Below are 26,254 nucleotides of genomic sequence, written 5' to 3'. Positions count from 1 at the left end.
TCTATTTTAAATACTCTAAATGGGGTTTGATCTTATGATGAGAGGATCGTTCCCTACCTGGCAGATGGCTGCTTCATTCTCATCAAGGTTTTCCCGGAGCTGTTGGAGCTCGAGGTCTCGCTCCCGCAGCTTCTCCTCCAGCTCCTTCACCACCACCTCATATCCCTCCACAGGCGGTGGTGAGTGTCCACAAGACCCACTGTCAGAGAGGGGCTGCCCGCAACCTCTCAGTGACCCTGAGCCCGTGCTTTTACTGGACGAGGAACGTCCACTGTCCGAATTGCTATGACCATGGCTTCCACCTGTTCCTGGAGCATTACGAACCAGGGCTGACACAGGCTCCGCCGGGCCCCCCGAACCAGAACCCGAGCTGGAGCCCTCACTTGGGGCCAAACTGTACACTGTGCTGCTTTGGGTAGGGATGCTGGAAAGGGAGTTTCTCCCTGAATCTGACATGGAGCAGGACTGACTGCTGCGAGCATTACGACATCCACTGTACAAGTTGGGTTTCCCTTCAGAGCTGGAGCTGCAGCTTCCAGCGTTACTGTGGGTTCCACTGGAGCTGTTAGGGGCGCCAAGGGGCAACAGGAGGTTTAGACTGGCCTGGCTCTCAGACAGATTGCTGCCTCCTGGCCGTGGAGACAGGTACTGCATAGAATGACGATTCTTGGGGATGACCGGTTTGAATGCTGTGGGACGGATCAACACTTTCTCCATGTTCTGAAAAGAAAAAGGAAAACTTAAAATGTATTATTGATGACTTATAAAAAGCTAATTTGTGCTATTTTGTAACGCACACAATGTAAAGCATTACTCTTAAAGGAACAGGATTTTTTTTTTACTAAAGTCATTGAATAAAACATTAAATAGTTTATAACTGTGACACAAAATGAAACGGCATACATTTTTCAATATAATTACAAAAAGTGTAGCATGCTTATTTGCAAAACCAAATATAAAAACATATATCCTTTACATCTTTACTTTAGAGTGACTCCCGATTGTCTTTTAATGACCAATATGGCCAGTTGGTCTTAGACAGCATTCCACTGGGCTGACATCACTCAACGATAAAGAAAAATAATTGCTTCCTCTGTTATGTGTATGATGTCATCATCATTAGAAAATATTTCAAAGTTGACAAATCATGTGTAAGTTGGCATCTGAATAACATCTTCCTGCTCATTATAAAGGAGGTATTTTCACTCATTTTTAAGTCATCGTGATGGTGACCTCATACATTAGTCAAACCTAAGATGGGTAATTAAAAACTGAACAGAAATCAGTTAAAACTAGTTTTAAGATTGTTAATGAACTTGTTATCGTTTTAAGATATACACACAAACACAAAGAGCATTTTTGTGATTTCATAATTAAAATGGTCTTTATCTGAGAAGATTGTTAAATTTAAAAGGGGCACACCTCTTATGAGACAACCACCACTGCAAACGGATAACTTACAAATTATTCAGTTTTATAGTTTGGATATTACAATATTAAAATAATGATTTTCTATTGTATGCCTATGTATTTTTCATATAATTCTGAATCTAATGTTTTTCTTATTTATTTCTGCCATATATTTTCATTATCCTCTAATCAGTAGTTGAGCTTTAGAAATATGCATAGCATCATTAATATAGTCTATTAACCTAAAGCAACATGCATGGTATAGTTGTTACATGTCAGGTACACCGGTCATTGACCTTGACCAAGGCACCTTACAGTAGAACTGCAGTCAGTCCCTGGAGTGGCATGGCTATCACTGCCCCTACATAGTTAGGGACACATTTCCCACTGAGAGCAGCTTTATAGTCATGGTTGGCCACTTCTTTGATTTTTCTTTGAAAAATCCTTTGGCAGTGAATCTATTAAGATTTAGAACAAAAGCTCACAAAACATTGCAAATGAATATCTGCAAAATTCTGCAGGAAACTGTTAGGACAGCTCAGTGACAGCACTAGGGGGATATTTCATAATTCGGATATTAAAAAAATATAGTTTGTACTAGTCCAAATTAACTGAAACATCTTAATTATAATTCCGGATGTGTGACACTTTAAATGACAAATTAGATGACGTCATTTAAGATATTTCAAATGCATTTTGACTTGCCAAAATGTGATTAAAGATTTCTTGAATTGTTATTTTTCCCTAGACATGCTATAAAAATATAAAACATTATTAAGAGCAGGTAAATTTAGTAAATAATGTATGTCTATTCTATTAAAATTTCTGTATCTCCATAATGGGTCTGCATTATGAGTCGTCTTTTCACATTACACCGGCTCCGCTGGTTGCGCGACTGAGGTTTAAAAATGAAATCGCATTTTTGCTCAGGCTACTCGTAAGCGCACAGACTGCCAAATATTGAAAGGGCAATATTATTTCAATTACTGTTAATATATAGTAGACATTTACACATTCAGTAATAAAAAAGTCCCAGGGGATGGTATGGGGGGATGGTCATTTAAGAAGGGGCATGATTTTTAAGATTTTTTTAAGAAGGGGAATGCCATCCCTCCTCATCCCCCGTCATCTCGATTAATGCCTATAATTGTGTAACTAATATTTGTTTTCCTGCAGACATTCTTGATTTGAAAAGTTTGGTCCCTTACTTTAAAAACAAATGTTGGTAAATGGTGACAATAACACTATCTGATCAAGAAATTTAACACTAATTATTTAAACATATGACATGATAAACCAGCATTATAACTATAACCGTGCAGTTTTCACATAGGCCTATACGGTGCAAGAGAATGGCAGTAGGGAGTACTGGTAGGGGCACGCAGATAGATTACACCCAGTATTGAGAATATTGAATATGAAGGAAATTGATAAGGCGGTGGTGGAAGAACAGGAGATTGTACAGAGAAAGAAATCAGCAAAGAGGAAGAGGGACACAGGAAGGACTAAAGAGAAATAGGTTCCAGGGATAACAGAAGCTGCAGCATAGAGGTAAAGGAAGATGAGGCTAAACAAAACATACAGTGACTTGGTGGTGGAAGAGAAATTTGGTTGTTCCTGATAATAAAGAGCTAGAAGAGACAGCAGGAGAGTTTTTGACTAGCTTGTTAAATGGAGGAGAGATTGTTAAGACCAAGAGAGATTTTGAAAGTTTCGGCAACTACTGCACAGAATAATAAAGCTGACGAATCATATAATGAAGTTACGGGAAGAGCAGTGTAAGCCACACTAAGGAAAGAAGTAAGCCTCTATGAGCAGCAGTATGGTTTCATCACCATGCTTCTTTGTAGATCTAAGGAAAGCATACGATCAGGTACCAAGAGAGGAGCTGTGGTTATGTGTAAAGAAGTGTTGGAGTAGCAGAGAACCTTGTTACAGTAGTGCAGGATGTATATGAGGCATGTTGTGGGTGTGACAAGAGTTTAAGGAGGAAGTGGGATTGGCTGAGAACCTTCTTCTTTACTGTGGTGCTGGAGTGGTTGGCAATGCGGTTAGACAGGAATCAATAATTGCAGATAACAATGTGATCTATGGTGAGAGCAGGAAACAGGTTGGGGAAAACTGGAGAAATGCAGGTTTGTCCTGGAAAAGGGAAATAAGGAAGGTTGTGTGTAAAAGGGCAAAATGCATGTTTGAATGAGAGGACCTCAAGTGGAGCTGTGAGGTTATATAGAGTAGATAAAAAGGAAGTGGGGAATTTCAAGTACTGACAGTCAACAATCTAGAGCAATGGAGAGTGAAGCATGTGTCTACAAAATAGAGATCAGTGATGTCCTATGGTTTGGAGAAAGAGGCACTGAAGGAGACAGGAGGCTGAGCTAGAGGCCTTTTGGTGTGAACGCACCATTCTCCATCACTACTCAGACCCCACCTTTGTGTCCGGTAGAACTTTCTTTTGAGTGGTCTGCAAAAGGGATCATACCATTATGTGAAAACAGGTTGGTGCAGCTTTTATAATGCCTTAATTATAGTAGTAATAAATCAGCAGTTTAGCCTTTTGATGATTGATCCTTATGTTATCTAGTTTTACCAAAACAGAACAAAAAAAAAAAAAAAATTCAGAATACAGGCAAGGGAAACTATATACACCTTTGTTTGTTTATGACCGTTTTCACTAAGCAATGGCTTTTTATTTTACTAAAAAAAACAAACAACTGATTTGCATTTTTTCATGTATTCCTATTATTTGTAAAAGAAGCTTAACAGTCTGCAGAAGTTTACCTATTTGCTCAATTACTTGATTAATAGTGATAATAATCGGTAGAATAATCTGTTACTAAAATGTTTGTTTGTTACAGCTCTAAATGACATTTTTATCTGCCTGAGAGGCGTGGTTTATGCCAACTGACAGCATGATTGGCACACATGCAAACGCTTATGAGGATCAAATAATTCTGAATTAAATAAGCTGAACTGAGTGCATACGTCAGGCACATGTCAACATGATACATTTCCTCTTGGCTAGGCAGTCTGATTAGATGCTATCAAAATATTCCTGTCGACAACTTTACATTTCACATTTTGAGTCCCATCTTCTGTTTTATTCCTTTAACTCATGTCCATACAAAAACGACAATCTGTTTATTTTCTCTGTCTTTTTATCAGAACTTTCAAGGTAGCAATATATTTTGAGAAAGCAAACGTAGCTTTTGTACAGTGCTTGTTAATATGTATTGGCAGAGCAGATATATGTCTTCTGACAGGAAAGTTTAAACACTGTAAACAACCTCTGTATAAAAAATAGTGATGTGAACTGACTCCTTAAGAGCCTTTTTAAGACTGTTACTCTTCTTCATCTTAAAGTTACTAAACTGCCTGAGTTCTCAAATATTTATAGTCCTTTATTTACAGGTGATGATTTTTTTCTACACAAGCCAGAGAGGCTAGGCTGACTGGCTGGACTTGCAGAGCAGGGATGGTTTATGGTCTACTTATGGTTCCTAAGCAGATAGATGCTGAGACTGGAACTGCCAGAAAGGAGGCCTACAGTAGAGGAATACCAAAGAGGACATTTATGGATGAAATGAAATAAGACATTAAAATATTATGGTTTGAGAGAATAAGATGTGGAAGACGGGGTTAAATGGAGACAGATGACTTACCTTCGAGACCTTTAAAAGGGGAAAGACCTCCCCAAAAAAGAAAGTTTCTACAAATGTTCAATAAGCCAGAACTATTTTGCAACAAGAAACACAAGAAAAAAAAAAGCTCAGATAAAAATTGTTTGAAAGGTTGGTAGGACAGATTGTGTATGGATGAAGGAAATTCAAGACTATTAATGCCTGGCCTCAAAAGTTATTGACCATCAAAGATCTCTGGAATTGCGTTTCATGTTCTGCTGAGTCTGAACAATGATGCCATAAATAGCAGGTCTCTGTGAACATCATCTGTCAGCAGTCTGGTAGGGATCGTATGGAAAAAACACTGAACTCTGCAGACTAATCTTTGCTGAAACCAAAGGGGAAATTTTCAGTAATAAAGAGAAGAAGAATACACTGATTTGCTATATAATAGTTCTAGAGCGGATTACTAAATACAATTACCTTTTTGTATAATTGTATTAAGAGTTTTGTGTGTAACAGTGGTTCCATGAACAGGAGAAAAATGCAGCAGTTGGGCATTATTCCATCTGTGCAAATTAATTCAAATACTGAAGAACATTTATCAATACTGCTGATTGTTATTTAGCACTGTGTTTACAACACAAAAGGTTACCTCTGGTGAGGTAAACTGACATTCTAATTTGTTATGATGGCTGAAACAATTATCAAATGTATCTACATGAATCAATTGTTGCAATAATGGCAAACTAAATGAGTAATTGAATTATTTTCTACTAGAATATACAGACTCTAAAAAATTATATATTTAGCAGATTCCCAAGAGCAGAAGCAGCGTGCCTTCCCAAATAAAAATATCTCTGAGAGTAGGTTCCACCAGGTATCAACATTAACATTTCAGATACTCTCCTGTTTGTAGTATTTAGAGGAGATATATTTTTTGGTTGTGCTCTGTGGATTATTATTATTATTATTTTTTTTTACAGCTTTTTGTTCATTTTTTTTTATAAAAAGCAAAAACAAAGATAATGCAACTTGCCATTTAACTGTACTGCAAGAGTCCTGTTTATTTGAATGACATGATGCTTTTTGTTTTAGAAACGTGATTTTTAAAATGCTAATAATTTTGATTGTTTCACTGTAGAGGCAGGTGACCCTGTATTGATAATACTATAAGTTAATTGAAAAGGTTGACCTTTTTTTCCAACACGTATTAATGTTAAATTTATTTTTTCAGTAGCAGATTCATCAAATGTTAATTTACACACTAATGTTCCATGTCTGCATTTTCCTTTTCTAAAAGAAATTTGTTTACTTTTTTCAAATATACATCAGAGATCAATAACTATTATACCTCTACCTTCGTCTCACCTTCTCTAGCTGTCCAGACACTGGGACCAGTTTGGGTGGAGGTCCACCAATGTTGCCATTAACAGTCCCACTCTCCTTTTGGTCCTCTTGGTCGCTGCAGGGACTCGCAACGGTTAGCACCAGGTTGTCATTCCAGTCTCCAATAACCACTTCTTCACCAACATATCCAAAGTTCGCATTAGTTCCACTCACTGCTGCTCCAGCAACCCCTCCATCTCCAGCTGCACCGGCAGAGTTTCCGGGTCTCGGCTGCTTTTTGGTGGGCAGTGGTGGAGGTAGAACCTGTGCCTGCGGCTGTGTTGGATTGCCATTTACCAGCAACTGCTCCAGGGAGCTCCCACTGCGAAGGCTCTTATCCTGCAGGCGGAAGCAGCTGGTAGCTGGTGTGGAGCGCCGTGGCTTGTGTGGGAATTCACTGCCAGCCCTGCAATGCCTCTCTTGATATGTCCTGCCTGATATGAGACTGCTGACTGAACCCATGGCTGAATCGGTGCTAAAGGCGCCACAAGGGACAGAGCAGGGGTCCGTGGGGGAGCTAGATGATGGCGGCCGGCGCTGCTGGAGTTCAAGACCTTGATTGGAATGGTCACTCACAGGTAGTGGCTGAACCAGAGCCATGGCAGCCTGACTGCATCAGACAAACCGCACACTGATAGGAAAGAGAAAACAAAATTACACGGTGTTTCATAACCACAATCCTCAAATAGCGATGTAGTAACATCTGTAACACAAAACAAAAAACTAAATTATATTTGCTGTTTGCCAGGCATGGAGATAGTTTTGTCAGCTCCTAGATTTGTAAAAGACTCCCAATTTCCCAATCTCTTTTACAGCTGCTTCCTCCCATAGTTGCTTTCTTTGCCCTTATTATACGATAGAAAGGCTAGGAGTAATGTATTTAATAATGCTTTCAGAAATTATTATACTTTTTGTTTTATAGAAATCAGTAAGGCTAATCCTTGCAGTCTGGTGTGAGATGAGGAGATAGAAACTGATCCCGATGGTACCCATCAGCAGCTGATTGATTTTCCCAAAAGTTCTCATTTTTAACTGCTAGCACTCATCTCTGTTTGAACGGCTTTGATTTTAGTCTGTTTTTTTTCATACAGTTACACTGCTCACACGTATCAAGACTGCTTTGTAGAAACCAACAATAGCATCAGTTAAACTATTTTTAGGAACAGAAATATGAGCAGATAATATAAATACAACAAGAAGCAGCAGACTGAGCTCTACATTTTTAAAGGCTTTATAGATTAACAGTCTTTGTTCCCCCTGAGGACAAATAAAAAGGAAATGGTCATGTATTTAATCTTTGCCATTCTCGTCTCATTAGTCCAAACATTTTGATTGTTTGATCAGTGGGACAGTGGCTAGCACTGCTGCCTTTCAGCAAGAAGGTTCTGGGTTCAATTCCCGGCCTGGGCTTTTTCAGCATGGAGTTTGCATGTTCTCCCTGAGCATTCGTGGGTTATCTCTGGGTACTCAGACTTCTTCCCACAGTCCAAAAACATGACTGTTAGGTTAGTTGCTTCTCTAAAATTTCCTTCTTGTTTTTTTTTCTGCAACAACACAAAACTTGAAAGAAGCAAAGGCGTTATAGAGCCTCCTCTAAAGTTTACATCTATACATGTAAGTTTATAAACCCAGAAATCCTTTTTTTTTGTAGTTAAACTTCATAAAGTGAGCCTATTGGGTGCTGTTTGACTTTTCCAACTGAATTCAACTGCACATAGTAGTATACAGCTATTTCACTGACACTTGCTTCCGTCAGTGTAGCCCCACTTTCAGGTATAGAAGCATCTCACACACACCCATAAGCAAGGCATGTTTAGTATCAAGTCAATTCAAAGCGCTGCACAGGAAAAAAGAAACGTAATTAGTAAAAAACTTCACAGTAACACATAGGTAATTAAATAATTAACAGACATGAATAATTAAAGAGAAGGAAAATGAATTTTGAATTATCCTAAATTTTGAATGTTAACATAATTTTTAAAAATGTATGATAAAATTATAAAATGAAGAAAGCTGGACTGCAAATTTCACTAACAATGTTTAGATAGCCCAGCTGCATGCTACTCTAGTTTTATTGTTGATTTAAAACATCATAGGGTTTTAGCCCTTTTACAGTTTTCAGGGATTTTTTTCCAGATTAGAGGAGCATCAGAGCTGGTACTGTTAATCCATGCTTGGTTGTTGGTTTGCAGAATAGACTTAAGACAGAAGACCCGAGAGGTCTGGATGTTTGATACACTGATAACAAATCTGTAATGTATGTTGTGCTAGCAAATTCAGTGTTAATACTAGTGTTGCACCGATACAGATACCATTATCGTACGGGGTCCCGATACTGCCCTAAAATGGTGGTATCGGTATCGGTATCGGCGAGTACCAACAAATAGGGCACCGATACCATTTTGAGAGCCATAAGTTTATTCAACTATTGTCACCCACTCCTGGGAGGCAATAAAAAGTTCTACTGGATTCACTTTGTGTTAGATTTTTTTTCCTGCTTCACAAAGGTAGGCAGCAGCTTGACAAAGCCATGATGGCAATTGTTTTACATTATTATGGTATCGGTATCGGCCGATACTGCACAGCCAGGTATCAGGTATCGGGGCCAAAAAATGGCGTCGGCGCAACACTAGTTAATACTTGACAGTCTGTGAACCTTATGTAATTTCAGCACCCACACCCCTCCGTACAGCATTTAAGACCTTATTTTCTGCCCTGTGCGTCTGGTAAAATTTGCATGTGGAAAAAACATGGGGGACCAATGATAGCTCCTACTGGTGAAGGTTCACTAAAATAAACATGGAGAGATATTTTATCATTTGGAAAATAATTATCAGCACGCTAAGTTTGAAATATTCTGTTGGTCCATAAATAATTATTTTAGTTTTGTTTCGGCTGAAGAAAATGTTCCACATCCATGAATTAATTTCTTCTATGCATTTACCCAGTGCTTGAATGGGTTCATAGTTAGCTAGTAAAATCATTATGTATAGCTGTGCATCATCTACATAGTAGTTGCTACTTATGTTGTTGTTTATCATAATCTGGGTTAGATTGGGCAGTTGTTGTGGTCTCTAATGTAAAGTTACACAATAAAGTCCCTTTCTTTTAAGCTGGAATGAGTAAAGTGGTGTAACAGAAAGAGGATTAATCTTGACCTCCAACGCCTCAGCAGCACTGGTTTCATACTTTGCCAAGTTAGTGCCTTGAGCCAACAGCTAAAACTGATAAGTCTGTGGCATCACTCAAACACTGATGCTGAGTAATGATTCAGTAATGCTAAACTAAGCTACCTGCAACTTTCTGTTGTCCTAACACGCCCACAGGTCTATGAAAGAAAAATACTGGGGGGTGTAGTAATCTGTTACCATTCTACTCAATATGGGATCATTTCTGAAGAGTTGTCTTCCAATGCGCAGAGTGGGGGAGGAAAAAGGAGGGGACTGATTCTGTGAGTCCACATGAGTCAAGAGGATAAAGATATGTGTGGTATGTGATCACTTCCAATGCCAAAATAGCCTGGGCTCACAACCTCCCCTTACCTTTTATGCAGCCTCCTCCCCTTCCTCCTCCTCCAGCCCTGACAAGGACCTCTCGCCCAAGGATAATAGAATTAACAACCCTTTGCAACCATCAACCATGCCCCCCAAGCTCTTATCCTGTGACCTCCTGTAGAGTTGTAGGGAACTGGTTTGATTTCACCCCCCAACCCTGTGAGGAGGGAATATTGTTCTGGCTACTCCGGCAACAAATCTCAAAGGCTAATATCCCCCCATGTTCCTCACAGTTTCTTTATGTTAGGAAATAACCCCTCCAGTCTTTCTTTGTTGATACATTCCTCTCAGAAAGTAAAAATAGTTTACTCTCTTTGCCCCTTCTTCCATAAAGTTATCTTCCTCTCCTGTCAGCAGCACTGAATAGGCAGAGAAAACATTTTTCTCTCACTGAATCATTTAAAAATAAACCCGAGTAGCAGGAACTTTGCACCGAGACAATAGAGGGACACTAAAAATCTAATTTCATAAAAATTACATCCTAATGTATTCCTTAAATTAAGCCTTGCAGTTTCTGGAAGATTAAATTTTAAACCATGCTTCTGTGCTTGAGTTTATCCTCCACATCAAGTGAACCAGAATGAGAACTTTCCAGGTAGCTTTCTAACAAGATTTAGAAGGAGGGTCAGCAATGGGGAGGAAATAATCCTATTATGATAAGTCTGTTAAAAAATCCAAAAGGGGAAGAATATTATTCTCTCAAGGTGGATCACCCCTTTTGGATTAAACACAACCTCGCTGTTCTGGAGACTCAGTTGGGCTTTAGACAGAGTTGAAAACGGCCAGAAAAGGAAAAAAAAAAAAAAACACATTTTAAAGGCAGTGAAAAAGGGGCAAACTGAATGGGGGTGAGGGATGGAGAGGTTTAGGGGATTCTACAAGAGCAGGTAGTCAAGAAAAAGAGGTCACAATTGCTTGTAGAAAGCAGGCATCTTTAATCAGACTTGAACATCTAAAGACATTAAATAAAATTTTATTCTTCAACTATATATTTTAATCAGAAGAAAACAGAACAAAAATCTAAAGAGAGAACATGTTTATGATAAGTTATTAATTAGGGTTTTAGGAGATGTACATAAATAATGGAAGCCTTCATGTGAATAGTTGACTTAAGGTCTTATTTGATTTTAATAACATACTAAGACACAAAGAACAGATCCTATAAAATATGTTCAAAGTTCCACACTTTATCAGAATACTTTTTAATGTATAAAACAAGGGTTAATTTAGTGTTGATAATTCCACAAAGCCTTTTACCATGTGATTTTCAAAAACCACATGTTGCAAGAATAGATTGAATGAATTAATGTAGAGAAAATAAGAGCTGAAAGGGGTTTTAAAAAGAATGAAATGCAACAGAAAATGGTTTCTGGAAATACAAACTCAAATAGATAATGAATAAAACTCTTTTGTTTTTTTCTATTCTCACTAGGCAGGAAAATACTAGAAAGTGGTTCACATAAAAGTGGAAGGTTAACTTATAAAGGTTAATGAATAATAGAAAGTATTTGTCAAATATTCCCACCAATCCCCACCCTTTTAGTCCTTTACAACTGTCTGACAATGGCATTTCTGAAATAGCTACACAACAGCCCTCTGAAATTTATAGTGTTTACAGTTAAATTAGTATTTTTGAGTTGGGAGTTGTGAAGTCGGTGTTGCCAAGGTTGACATTTTTCTCAGCAATACCATTAATGTCCATCTCTGGCTCATTGAGGTGATAAATAAATCTGGTGCTTAATTCTCAGTGCTTTGAAAAGTGTTGAATTGAAAACAAAATTGTTAAGTGTTAACTTACATATAGGAAGGTAACCTAGTTTCATTTGTAATATAAGGAAATTATATGTTGATGACAGCAAATATGAACTTTAGCATACAGTACCTATTTAGCAAATGCAATGATGGATTAAATTTAGATTTGATTTATAGATATAATCTAAGAAAATAAAATGTTTCAGCACTATACAATGACAGAGCAGCCAACCCAATTTTTTCATTATTTGAGCTAATAATTATTTCACCTCTCGGATGTACTCACATTACATTATTATTTACAGAAGGAAACATTTTAACCAAAGACATTTACCGGTAATACAAAAAAAAAAAAAAAAAAAAAAACGCAAATTGTTTTAATATAGGCACAGAAGTAGAGTGAATTAAAAGCAGTGGTGGATGCTGCTCTTTGAAACGGAGGAGGGTCAATGGTGTTAATAAAATCCAAATGTGATGTACTGCATTAACAAATGCTGAAACACATAAGACACATTTCTACAATGGGTGAAAATAGCTGTTCTGAAGCTCTGGAATAATAAACTGCAGAAACCATGACAGTTCTGACTGAATAGTCACTGCTTAATCTTGACTCCTGAGGTAAACCTCTTCACTGTCTGGCATTAAGTATGTTGGCCAATCAGCATAAAGCAGCCAGCTTCACGATCCGCCCCTATCCAATAGACCCCCTAAGAGGTTTAGCCTCGCTGGGAGTGATGTATTATATGTGTTATCCAATCAGAGCTCTACTTTCTCGCTGCTTACTTTAATTGAACGAGGATAAAACCTTTAACAGGGATTTCTCAGAGGCTGTCGAGCAGCATCCTAGTCTTCCTGAGTATAGGGGAAATGGCATCCGAGAACGGGCTAATCAATTCACAACATACTCATGAGATTAGGCGCATTGAAGCCCATATGAAATTCAGTTTTATGACTACTTTTACTAAGTTTGACAATGCATATTTTACCAATAATTTTAGGATATTTAAGTATTCAATGAAAAATCCTCACTTATCTAAAGTGATACAAATAAACAATTATAGGAATAAATAGTATAAAGGATTTAGTGGTTTATAAAATGCATTTATTTAAAAGAGATATACCCATATTCATGGTGCAACAAGAAACAACAGCAAATCACCTGAACTTTAAAAAAAAAAAAACAGGAAATATGACATTAGAGACTGACTTTTGATTAGGTAAATCTTCAGGGCATTTTCTGCTTATATAATTTTTTTTTAAACAAAATCTGGTAAAATTTGCCAGTAGTTAAAAAAGATGCCTAATTTTGAAGGTTATCTTTAGGACAGCTTTAACTGTGGTGAAGGTGATGTTTTTCTTTTATTGTTTCTCACTTCCTTCCTGTACTTACAGCCTCTTCCTCTTGGATATTGATGCTTGACTTCTCTTCCATGTTTTCATTGATGGATCATTGCCCGATTCCTATCCTACCATCCTTCCTTAGATTTTTACCCCCACACTCAGTTTAAGAAGTTTAGCATCAACATTAAGTTTTAATATATATATATATATATATATATATATATATATATATATATATATATATATATATATATATATATATATATATATATATATATATATATATATATATATATACACATATTTAGTTGAGAGCTTGATGGAAATCAGCAGAATTTCTAACAGACTTTGATTAATATAAACCAACTTAAAGTAGGGTTGATTAGGGGAGTGAGTGAAGTAGGACCTAAAGCAGGAACTAAGGTAAAATAATCCATGATATCTGCAAACAAAGAGAACCCACATGTAGAGGCATGGCAAAAACACACTGACACACTCATAGCTGAGAAAGGCAATGTGTCCACACCCTCCTTGTTCTCCTGTTTATTTGTGACATATATACTTTCGAATAATCTCAAAAAACAAAAGGGGGGGGCAATGCTGTAATCAAGTGAAAAAGCTCAGGTCTTTTAAAGTTTCGCCAAAGAGCCTGAGGTTATATCATGACTCCGTTCGGACACAATGACTGTCTGTGATCGCTCATTCTCACCTACCCCCTCACTGGATGGCTTTAAGGTTGCACCAAGCTGTTGTGTATGTGAAAGTGGGTGGCTGTTATCAGCCCCTCATTTCCAAGCCGTTCTCACCTAAACCTAACCACTGTCTTCAATCGCAATATCAATAAACTGATATAAACACATTTTTTTTGACCAGGCTGCTACAGAACTACAACTTATGAAAGCATTTTTTTCTATTCTGAAACCGTGTGCTTTTGATCAAAGGTATTTGGCAGCATGTCGGTTTTCAGCTTTTTTTTTTTTTTCCATTGCACCTCTACTTTTACAACCAACTTGCTGTTGCTGCAGACTAAAGCCCATCCCTCTGTTTGGAAACGTTGCCATGGTACCGGAGGCCTGCAGTTTTTATGTGCAGGGCGTAAGAAGATAGCAAGACATGAAGAATGGAAAAAGGAAGGAAGAAAAAAATGGGAGTGAATAGGTGAATGAATAAGTTTTGTGTAACAGCAGACAGGTTTGGGCTCCAACATCTCAAAACATCTGGCTCCAATCTGGAAGTGAAAATAGACTTCAATCTGTTTCTCCTCTACACACATCGCCTGCAGATGAAAAGGATCTAATAATAATAATAATAATAATACATTTTATTTAACAGCGCCTTTCTAGACACTCAAGGTCACTTTACAAATAATACAAAAAATAAATAAAAAGAGATGAAAATACAAAATACAGATACAGGAACATAAAACAACAGAGAACAAAAAAAAACAATTATGGATAGGGAAAAGAGCAGTGTATTCACAGATAAGCGAGCTGGAACAGATGGGTTTTGAGTCTGGCTTTGAATAAGGGGAGAGTGTCAATACTGCGGAGGTCGGGAGGAAGTGAGTTCCAGAGCTGTGGAGCAGAGCGGCTGAAGGCTCTGCTCCCCATGGTGACAAGTCGAGCTGGAGGTACAGTGAGGTGGATGGAGGAGGAGGATCTAAGGGAGCGGGAGGAGGTGGCAATGTGAAGGAGGTCTGACAGATATGAAGGAGCAAGGTTATGGATGGCTTTGAAAGTATAGAGAAGGATTTTGAATTGAATTCTGAATTGAACTGGGAGCCAATGGAGTTGGTGAAGAACAGGGGAAATATGATGGAAGGAGGGGGTTCTGGTGATGACACGAGCTGCTGAGTTCTGAAGAAGTTGAAGTTTATGGAGAGATTTATGAGGGAGGCCAAAAAGAAGAGAATTGCAATAATCAATACGGGAGGTGATGAGGCTGTGGATAAGGACAGAGGCAGTATGAGTGGTGAGGGAGGAACGGAGACGGTTAATGTTGCGATCTAAAAGTAAATGTAATAAAAAGGAAGCTATTCTGTGAAGACATGGTACATGACCTAAGATCTGAAACATTCTTCAGCTGATAATCTATATTTTATAGCTCACATCTCTTGGGAAATCATCCTTTTGGATCTAAAGTGACAACCTTCTTTCAGTTTGCTTTGTTTTCATAAGTTTAGAGTGAAAATTAAAGCTACTTTATCCACTTATAAAGTACTTAAAGAATTAAATACATAATTGTTTCGTACCCCATGCCTGCTATGCATTAACAAAACACTGCCTTATGTTTACAGTTTAGCACATTTTCTAAATCCAAATTATTCATGATCAACTTCAATCGGCCTCAATTGGATTCACTTTATTGATAAACCAAAAAACTTACAAAAGAACCTAATTTAGGAGCACTAAATTCGGTTAATCTGCAAATCAGCTAATCTGTTGATTATTTTTCCAATTAATCGATTAATAATCGGATAGTCAAACGTTCCATAAAGACGATTTCCTTTTAAATCATACGGGGTAAACCTAGAGCTTTTCCAGTTGAGGAGGCTAGATAAAGCATATTGACGGGCTTAAATGCAAAATGTTAATTAGTTTTTAATTTATTATTATTTTTTTTTATTACCGTACAATTTTTGTATAATTGCTGCTCAAGGTGGATTGCTCCGTCAGCTAAAGGCATGTTTTAGAGGCTCTATACTCCAGTTAACAATTAATTGATTACTAAATTATTTGACGATTATTTCAATAATCAATTTATCATGATGAATCCGATGAAATGTTTCAGCCCTAAAGGAATCCGACTTGATTGAACGAGTAATCTATTATATGACATTCTCATAAGCAAGCAAGTGGTATCAGTGGATGGTTGATGGAATGGAGTTGCAGCAGTTTCTTATCAAGAGCATACCATTTTAAAGTATTGAAAAGTGTGAGCATTTACAGGGGGGAAAAAAGCTCCAGCAGAGCACAAGTAAGGGTGATTGACCATCTGCTGTGAACTCAATGTTTTATAAAACAAAGGTTTCCAGGAAGTCTGAAGAGATATTGAGTGACTCAGTTTTATAAGGAAACATGGAATCTGCAAAGAGATATTGTGATATCAAAAAGCCAGAGCAGCATATGCCAAAGTGAAAACAAGACAAACCTGAACTAGATGATTTAATGCTGAACCAAAGAAAAACAGTCCGAGATACATGAAACCTTTATTCTATTTGTGAAAACACAAAAGGAGCATTTTCTTAGGGCCAGTTTAGAATTGGGATTTAGGATATTTCACACTGAATACAAATTATGTAGGAAATAATTCTCCAACTAAAAAACTTAATTTTGAGAAAAAGTGGATTTTTGTTATCTTGCTCCTTTGACTTATGTATACTGGACTTCTCTTGTGACAACCAAAGACGTGTTCTTTTCCCCTGAGGTTTGCTGCTTCGGATATGTTTGGATTTTTGGACCTGAGGAGAACAGGCAGGATTAAGGAGTCTATTTAACTAGTGATCTTTACAACCAGACATGGAGATAAAAGGTAGCCAGGCTTCTGTTATATTTGCCTGGCCTTTGAACAGAGATGCCAATGGTTCATCAAACACAGAGGCATGCAAAGCTGTCAAGAGAAGGAAGCAGTCATCATGAGCTTGTTGTTTTTGCTGAATCATTCGCATGGAGCTGATGGCAGGAGATGGTGGCTATAATTAAGATGAATAAAGACCAGAATTGGTTATTAACTTTGTATAGATTAGTTTTAAATGGAGTTTCATCACATATATACTCAACCTATGTATCAATCTTAAAAACCAATGTCAGCAGATTGCCTTTAATATTGTTGGATTACCACCGAAGTCTAATAATTAACTAAGCAATGCCAACTTTTTCTAAGTGAAACAAAACTAATGTTATTATGACAAACAAAATAAAGAAGTTTTTGTTTCCTTTGTACAGACAAACAATCGGTAACCTTATATTAGCGGTCTCTAAACAAAATTCCCATGTCCACAATGCCTTCCTATCATTGTTGGAGTGCATTCATGCAGGGGAGGGCTGTTTTAGTCCAGGCAAAGGGCATCACCGACCAAACATTTCTGCGATTGCCATTAGGTGTTACACCATGGAGTGACTTTGCTTTAAGAATTAATCAGGTAAAAGAATTTACGTCACATATCCGCCAATGAAACCAGCCAATGAAACCAAGCTAATTTAACCAAGGGTTTTACATAGGGATGCGTATCGATTCAAATTTCATTAATTTATTCTAATCTGATTCTTCAGATTTAGAAAAGATTTTTTTTCCCCAATCCAATCAAATCTATCATTTGATTTTTGTTATTAAACAGGTTTTTTTTTCAGCCATTACCAGAATTGCAAAATACAGAAGCTTGTATTATATTGCCATTCAACAGCAAATGAATAAAGTAATGATAGAATAGTTTTTGAATGGAAAGTGGAAATGCATGTTTCAAAATTCATTCTTTGGTTAAATGAATCAGTCTTTAGGAATCATGGAAAAATCAATTCAAAATTGGAAGAATTTTTTATTTTTATTTTTTTAAACAGCTCTAGCTTTACACTCACAGAAGAAGAGAAAGGAGCTACGTTCTGGTTGAGTTACCAGTGCTAAGATACTCCCACCCAAAACTTGACCAAGACTGGATAATTAATGCAATGTGCTGATATTTACAAAAGGCCCATAAAGTGACCAATAATTTCACAAACATTTATAAAGAACCCTACAGGTGCTGGTCATAAAATTAGAATATCATGAAAAAGTAGATTGATTTCAGTAATTCCATTTAAAAAGTGAAACTTGTATATTATATGCATACATTACATACAAACTCATATTTCAGATGTTTATTTTGTTTAATTTTGATGATTACAAATGACAACAAACGAAAATCTCAAATTCATCATATCAGAAAATTAGAATATTACTGAAGACCAATAAAAACAAAGGATTTATAGAAATGTTGGCCAACTGAAAAGTATGAACATGAAAAGTATGAGCATGTACAGCACTCAGTATTTAGTTGGGCCTCCTTTGGCCTGTATTACTGCAGCAATGCGGCGTGGCATGGAGTCGATCAGTCTGTGGCACTGCTCAGGTGTTATGATAGCCCAGGTTGCTCTAATAGTGGCTTTTAGCTCTTCTGAATTGTTGGGTCTGGTGTATTGCATCTTCTTCTTCACAATACCCCATAGATTTTCTATGGGGTTAAGGTCAGGAGAGTTTGCTGGCCAATTAAGAACAGGGATACCATGGTCCTTCAAACAGGTACTGGTAGCTTTGGCACTGTGTGCAGGTGCCAAGTCCTGTTGGAAAATGAAATCTGCATCTCCAAAAAGTTGGTCAGCTGCAGGAAGCATGAAGTGCTCTAAAACTTCCTGGTATGTGGCTGCGTTGACCCTGGACCTCAGAAAACACAATGGACCAACACCAGCAGATGACATGGCACCCCAAACCATCACTGACTGTGGAAACTTTACACTGGACTTCAAGCAACGTGGATGAAGTGCCTCTCTTCTTTTCCTCCAGACTCTGGGACCTTGATTTCCAAAGGAAATGCAAAATTTACTTTCATCAGAGAACATGACTTTGGACCACTCACCAGCAGTCCAGTCCTGTTTCTCTTTAGCCCAGGCAAGACGCTTCTGACGCTGTCTGTGGTTCAAGAGTGGCTTGACACAAGGAATGCGACAGCAGAAACCCATGTCTTTCATACGTCTGTGTGTGGTGGTTCTTGAAGCACTCACTCCAGCTGCAGTCCACTCTTTGTGAATCTCCCCCACATTTTTGAATGGGTTTTGTTTCACAATCCTCTCCAGGGTGCGGTTATCTCTCTTGCTTGTACACTTTTTTCGACCACATCTTTTCCTTCCCTTCGCCTCTCTATTAATGTGCTTGGACACTGAGCTCTGTGAACAGCCAGCCTCTTTAGCGATGACCTTTTGTGTCTTGCCCTCCTTGTGCAAGGTGTCGATGGTCGTCTTTTGGACAACTGTCAAGTCAGCAGTCTTCCCCATGATTGTGTAGCCTATAGAACTAGACTGAAAGACCATTTAAAGGCTTTTGCAGGTGGTTTGAGTTAATTAGCTGATTAGAGTGTGGCACCAGGGGCCATCAATTTTGAACCTTTTCACAATATTCTAATTTTCTGATATGATGAATTTGAGATTTTCATTTGTTGTCATTTGTAATCATCAAAATTAAACAAAATAAACATCTGAAATATATGAGTTTGTATGTAATGTATGAATATAATATACAAGTTTCACTTTTTAAATGGAATTACTGAAATCAATCTACTTTTTCATGATATTCTAATTTTATGACCAGCACCTGTATATGCCTCAGTAGTGAATTTTACCCAACCATGGTTATTGAAATTATTAAAACACCTAAATTAAATGATTTGGATGTTGAACAAATCATTTGAACAAAATATGTGGCACTGATATAAAAAAGCAGCCATCTTAAATAGTTGTCTTACTCAGGCTTCCTTCAATCAGACTTTTCTAACTTTGAAATCAAACTTTTGAACTTCCTTGTATAAATCACATGTACCATAACATTGGCTATAAAGAAAATTATCAGCCCTGCACTGTCAAGTTAATAGAGCCTATAAAAAGCATGTTCTATTTCATCCCTACTGACCGCCAGAGGCGGTGCTTCAAGCACTGAATGATCATTCATGCGCATGCGCAGGTCGAGTATTAATGACAACAAAGTCAGCTGTGACCTGCCGGGGACCCACGTGACTCTATATAGTCACGTGGCACCCGGCAATCAATCCCTTTTGTTCTTCTCGCGCGCAGGTGTGTTGAGTACAGGAGTGTGGTCGTGTGAAGCTGCTTGCTTCTGTGTATACCACTAGTTTCCTGGCTGCTTGTTGCTGGTAGCCCCGTGACCGGGTTTGGTCGGAGCTGCGGGTAAGTCTCGCCCTCCAGGGGCTGCACAAGCTGCTTTCACCTTACCAGATCTGCGGTGACTGGTAAGGGTTCTTCTATAGTTTGTTTATCTACACTCACCAGTGGCGTTTCTGCTCGCGCTGAGTTGTTTTCAGTTTATTTGCCTGAGCCCACCAGTAGCGTTTCCGCTCGCGTTGGGTTCTTCTTTGGTTTGTTTGCCTAAACTCACCAGTGGCGTCTCTGCTCGTGCTGAGTTCATCCTTAGTCAATAATCGAGTCGCCAGTAGCGTTTCCTGCTCGTGTTGACTTGTCCTTGGTAGCGGGCTGATCACGCCTTTCAGCAGTATGATGCTGGATAGTTTATGTTGCTCGACCTGTCTGGCTCCACTTCAGCCCGATGACGGGCATGACTTGTGTCCCTCCTGCCTCGGTGTGGAACATCTCCGGGAGGCGCTGTCAGATGACGCTTGCCCCAACTGTCGCGTCATGCCCCGGTCGGTCAGACTGGATCGGTTGGCTGCACTGGAGCAGCCTACCGACTGGGCGGGCGCTTCGCCGCGTGCTCGTTTGCCGATGGAGAAAGCGGTGTGCAAACGTTCTACTGGGGCTGCACCTTCGGTACCGACAAAGCGTGCTAGACGGACCGATGCAGGGAGGTTGTCCACGAAAGTGGATCATCTCACTGCTGAGCTGGCCCAAATGAAAGCCCTCCTCCAGTCCTTTCAGACTGCTGGTGATCGTGGCACGGCTCTCCCTACCGAGCAGGATGAAACGTCAGTCAATGACGACGATGCTGTTTCCGTGGCGGCCTCTGGCACCCATTTCTGTGAGGACCTTCCGGAGCTGGGCTCCGGGGCCTCTGGGTCGGACTCCATTGCCTCTCAGGAGGATACGGGGGAGTCTGTGACATCCGCTATTCGAACGGCTCTTGCCCGTTTACAAATTAGTGTTCCTCAGGCCCAGCCTGCGGCCTCCAGCGCCTTCTTTAGGCGCAGTAGGTCAGAGACTGCCTTTGTGGTTCCTCCCTCGGCGGAGTATGTGCGGGAACTGCATGCTTGCTGGTCAGACACCAAGGCGTTTTCACGTCTGACGACGGATGGCAGGGTCCTGGCAGCTATGCAGGAGGCACCCAAGGTTGGCTTGGGGCAGATGCCAGCGGTGGAACCGGGCATTGCCTCTCTTATAATCCCGCCTGATGAGGCCTTGCGGCCCAATGCCCGTTGTCCGCGTCCTCAGTGCCGTATTACCGACGACCTTCTCTGCAAGGCCTATGACTCTGGGGCCCGCATGGGCCGGATTGGGAACTCTCTCTCCCATCTTATGCTGGCCCTGTCTTCCTCCTTGGAATCTGTTCCGCTGGATCATGCCACGCAAGGCCTGGTTGATGCATCTCTGCAGGCCTTTGCTCTTATGACGAGGGAACTTGGACGCACACTCTCCACACTGGTTCATGCTCACCGCCAGGTCTGGTTGGCGCAGTCACCACTAACTGAGCCTTGTAGGAGGACCCTCCGGGCCCTGCCTGTGGTCCCGGGGGAGCTTTTTGGTTCTGCGGCACTGGACGCCTTGGACCGTACGGCTCAGGCCTCTAGAACGAGGCAACAGCTGGCAGGGCTTCACAGACGTGATCGCCAGCCAGTAAGCACCTGGGCAGCTGCGGGTCCTTCACGGAGGTCCTTAGTGCCTTCTCCTTCCCCCACTGAGCCCCAGGGTCTGTTACCAGGTCAGAGATCGGTCCAGAGACCTGCTCTAGATCGGAGGAACAGAGCTCGAGACCAGGCTGGAACAAGGTCCTTTCATCCCTTTCGGGCCGCGCAGTCTGGCCGGCGCCCTCCCGGGCCTTCGAAGGGCCGGGGGACCCGCAGATGATGCCTTAGGGCCGGCGGTCGGTTATTTTTCCCCGGAACAGCTCAGCTTCTGGGCTGCCCACACCCCGGACTTGTGGGTGTTGTCCACCCTGTCCCGGGGGTACCGTCTTCAATTCCGCCGCCGGCCACCTATCCCTGGCCAGGTCAGGATGACTGTGATCCACGACCCAGTGAAGGCACAGGCACTGAACCAAGAAATCTGCACCTTGCTGGCCAAGGGTGCTATAGTGCCTGTGGACCCCCTGCTGGATCCAGGGGGCTTTTATTCCACGTATTTTCTGGTTCCGAAGAAGACCGGGGGCCTGCGTCCAGTCTTGGACCTCAGGGGCCTGAATGTGTACTTGAAGGCCATGCCCTTTCATATGCTGACCACCAGGGAAGTGTTGCAGGCGATTTCCCCGGGCGATTGGTTCACTTCCATAGATCTCAGGGATGCTTATTTTCACGTTCCGATCGCTCCGCCCCATTGGCGGTTTCTTCGTTTTGCTTTTCAAGGGAGACATTTCCAGTTCAGGGTCCTCCCGTTCGGACTTTCACTGTCCCCCAGGGTGTTCACCCGATGTGTTGCAGCGGCTCTCTCTCCTCTGCAGGCACAGGGATTGAGGATCCTCCCATATCTGGACGACTGGCTCATTTGTGCTGCGACGTGGGACCAGGCGGTTCGAGATACTCGGTTAGTGCTCCATCATGTGGGATGCTTGGGCTTGCAGGTGAACATGGAGAAAAGCAGTCTGACTCCCTCACAGGAGACTGTCTTCCTGGGCATTGCCATGGATTCCATCTCAATGACTGCTTGCCCGTCACCCCAGCGGGTGGACGGTATATTGAGCGTGCTCCCGGAATTCAGGCGCGGCATGGCGCTGCCTCTTGTGCGGTATCTTCGACTCTTGGGCATGCTTACAGCTGCGTCCGCCGTAGTGCCCTTAGGGCTGCTGTCATTGCGGCCCCTCCAGATGTGGTTGAACAGCTTGAATCTGGATCCCACACGGAACACTCATCGTCTCCGAAGACTTCGGGTGGGGCCTCAGTGTCTTCAGTCTCTGTCCCAATGGAGGGTGAGGTTGTTTATGACCACAGGGGTCCCGCTCGGTTCCCTCCCGTGTCGTCGGGAAGTTGTGTTTACAGATGCATCCTCCACGGGCTGGGGTGCAACCTGGCGGGGTCAAATGGCACAGGGGACATGGTCCCAGCGGCAGGGCAGGGAACACATCAATGTCCTGGAGTTACAGGCTGTACTTCTGGCTCTTCAGAGCTTTCTTCCGGGCTTGCGGGGGAAGCACGTGCTGGTGAGGTCAGACAACACCACAGTGGTCTTTCACATCAACCACCAGGGGGGAACGAGGTCAAGGAAACTGTTGTGCTTGACTCGACGGCTTCTGACCTGGGCAGCTCCACGCATAGCCAGCCTCAGAGCAGCCTACATCCCAGGGCCGGAGAACGTGCCAGCAGATTTTCTATCCCGTCAGAAGCCGCTTCCAGGGGAGTGGAAGCTTCACCAAGAGGTGGTGGAGTGCATCTGGAAGGTCTTTGGCAGGGCGGACGTGGACCTCTTTGCCTCAAGGGACGCATTTCATTGTCCCCTTTGGTTCTCGTTGGACAACAGCAGCCCTCTGGGCCACGATGCTCTGGCACACGACTGGCCCCGGACCCTCCTTTATGCCTTTCCGCCATTCAGCCTACTTTTTCAGACTCTCCTCAGGGTACGTCAGGAGGGGCACAGGGTCCTGCTGGTGGCCCCCTACTGGCCAGCGAGGACTTGGTTTCCTCTACTGTGCGAGCTCAGCTCCGGCTCGCCAATGCGTCTCCCCTCCAGGAGAGATCTTCTTTCCCAGATGGGGGGTCAGATCTTGCACCCCGAACCGGACCGGCTCCAGCTCTGGATTTGGCCCCTGCAAGGCCGGGGTCCACCTTCTCGAGATACACTGGGTCCATAGGGCATACAATGGCTAATGCATGGGCGCCGTCCACGCGAGCTGTCTATGCTAACAAGTGGACGGTCTTTGCCACCTGGTGCCGTGATAGAGGGCAGGACCCGGTTCAGTGTTCAGTTTCTGACATACTGACCTTCCTGCAGGCATTGCTGGACCAAGGACGGTCTCCATCTACCTTAAAGGTGTATGTGGCTGCCATTTCCTGTTGGCATGTTGGGCTGAATGGTTGTTCTGTGGGCCGAGACAAGGATGTTGTACTGTTTTTAAGAGGTGCTCGGCGTTTGCACCCACCCAACCGCCCTGTGGCACCGGCGTGGGACCTTTCTCTTGTGCTTGAGGCTCTTCGGTCCCTCCCATTTGAGCCCCTGGCGTCGGCGGACCTCAAATGGCTCTCACTGAAGACTGCGTTCCTTTTAGCTATGGTTTCCGCAAAACGTGTAGGGGAGTTACAGGCTCTCTCGATAGCCGAACCCTGCTGCCGGTGGAATCCTGATGGCTCAGGCGTTACACTGTGGGCTGACGTAGCGTTTATTCCTAAGGTATCACTGCCAGCAGGCAGCACCCAGCCTCTCCATCTTGCCCGGTTTGACTCTGGAAGTCCCTCTGAACCACTGTGTCCTGTTCGTGCCCTTGAGACATACATCAATGCCACGGCATCCTTCTGAAAGACAAATAGCCTTTTTGTTTGCTACGCTGGCTCACGGAAGGGTCAGGCACTTTCTAAGCAGCGACTTGCACACTGGGTTGTGGATTTGATCTCCAAGGCTTATGCCTTGCAGGACCGGCCACTGCCGGCGGGAGTGAAATGCCACTCTACAAGGGGCATGTCGACATCGTTTGCTGCTATGACTGGGGTGCCATTGGATGTTATATGCCGTGCGGCCTCCTGGAAATCACCTAGTACCTTTACTCGGTTCTACAGGGTGAATGTGGCTGCGCCCCATCCGCTTCAGGGAATCCTCGAGCAGCATGCCTCTACATCACATTAGGTGGGTGGTGTAGTCGTTGTTCCTTGAATGTTGCTGATTCCTCGTGACCTTGTTGATATGAGTCATCCAGTGCTTGAAGCACCGCCTCTGGCGGTCAGTAGGGATGAAATAGAACGAAAGTTACTACCGTAACTACGGTTCTATGAATCCCGGATGACCGCCAGAGTGCTTGGTCCCTCGGAATCTCTGCTTTCACGAGAAGATTGAGGGATTGATTGCCGGGTGCCACGTGACTATATAGAGTCACGTGGGTCCCCGGCAGGTCACAGCTGACTTTGTTGTCATTAATACTCGACCTGCGCATGCGCATGAATGATCATTCAGTGCTTGAAGCACCGCCTCTGGCGGTCATCCGGGATTCATAGAACCGTAGTTACGGTAGTAACTTTCGTTTTATGGTTTAACACCTTACAAGTATTACAAATCACATCACATCTTATTCAGGAGCATTGAGCTGGACTTTGCAACGTTTCTGCAAATGAAAAGATCAAATAGATTTGCTACAAATCAGTACTTGATATGTGTTTTTACCATGATAAAAACACATACTGTATTTGGATAGATACGAAAGAGTTTGAAAAAGAAATATTACCCATCTTTAAAGCCATATAAAAACAGCTGACAATGGACAAAAATTAGGATGCTAGTTATGGTAAAAAGAGAAACATTCCTGTTCTGCTCCAATTGTTGAATTTTCCAGGAAGCTTTCCAACCAAATTATCCAGCATTGGTCAGTGGTGCAAACCAGAAACAGTGGAAATACCAAGAATGCCGGTGGCATAGAAACAGGGATCAGTGTGGCAATCAGACTACTGTTTGTCAGGATCACTTTGATTTAAGTCTAAGGGAATTCAGTTTTTTTTTTTTTTTTTATCTTAAGCTCCTTCCCCTAAATGGCAATGTGAACAAAGAAAGGATATTATTCTAGATTAACAGAGCAGAGAGAAAAATTTGTTCTTTTTTGAAAATGAAGGTTGCAAGACTTGAAATAACAATTGGACTATATTTTCTAAAAGTTGTTCTAGGTTCAGCATAAAATCTCTTATTTGAGATGAGGTAGTGCACAAAAAGCTGCAGACACACACACAGTGCTGCTAACTACAAAAAGCCAAATGAGTTCCACAGCAGTGATTACATAAGCAGCAAAGCCACACCATATCTGTGCCAGCCTTGATGTACAATTCACATCCACTCCTCAGAGAAAATAACGTACAGTGCAAAGTTGCACATGTGCAGATGTATTCAGACATACTGTCCGTGCTGCTGCAAGCTTCGGAAAGACGAAATGAAGGCAAACTGGCACAGAAAATACCCACTCAGCAAACTGAATCAGACCAACTTCTAATCCTTCAGTGTTTCTGTCTCATTGTTTGGCTTTGCTCCTCAAAAGGTTGTTTAATTCTTATCTTTAGAGTGAAGACATTACTTTTATGGTTTTACCTTGACATGCAGTGTAAAATGCAAGGCCTATATTGTAAAGTTTTAGCCATTT

General features: G+C 41.5%; 1 protein-coding gene across 3 annotated transcripts in view; it reads right to left on the bottom strand.

Moving 5' to 3' along the window:
- Positions 1-26,254, bottom strand: part of LOC119788546 (leucine zipper putative tumor suppressor 2 homolog) — a 61,743-nt gene that overhangs the window by 3,024 nt on the left and 32,465 nt on the right. For all 3 annotated transcript variants that reach the window (XM_038292941.1, XM_038292943.1, XM_038292942.1), the window contains 2 exons: positions 6,402-7,050; positions 58-720 (listed from right to left, as the gene is read on the bottom strand). In XM_038292941.1, the coding sequence (XP_038148869.1) occupies positions 58-720; positions 6,402-7,019 (1,281 nt within the window). In that variant the 5' untranslated portion in view covers positions 7,020-7,050. The remainder of the gene's footprint in view (positions 1-57; positions 721-6,401; positions 7,051-26,254) is intronic.

Source organism: Cyprinodon tularosa, unplaced genomic scaffold, assembly GCF_016077235.1.
Source record: "Cyprinodon tularosa strain WSP-4 unplaced genomic scaffold, ASM1607723v1 ctg32, whole genome shotgun sequence".
Taxonomy (NCBI): Eukaryota; Metazoa; Chordata; class Actinopteri; order Cyprinodontiformes; family Cyprinodontidae; genus Cyprinodon; species Cyprinodon tularosa.
This window is presented reverse-complemented; position numbering and strand designations above follow the sequence as displayed.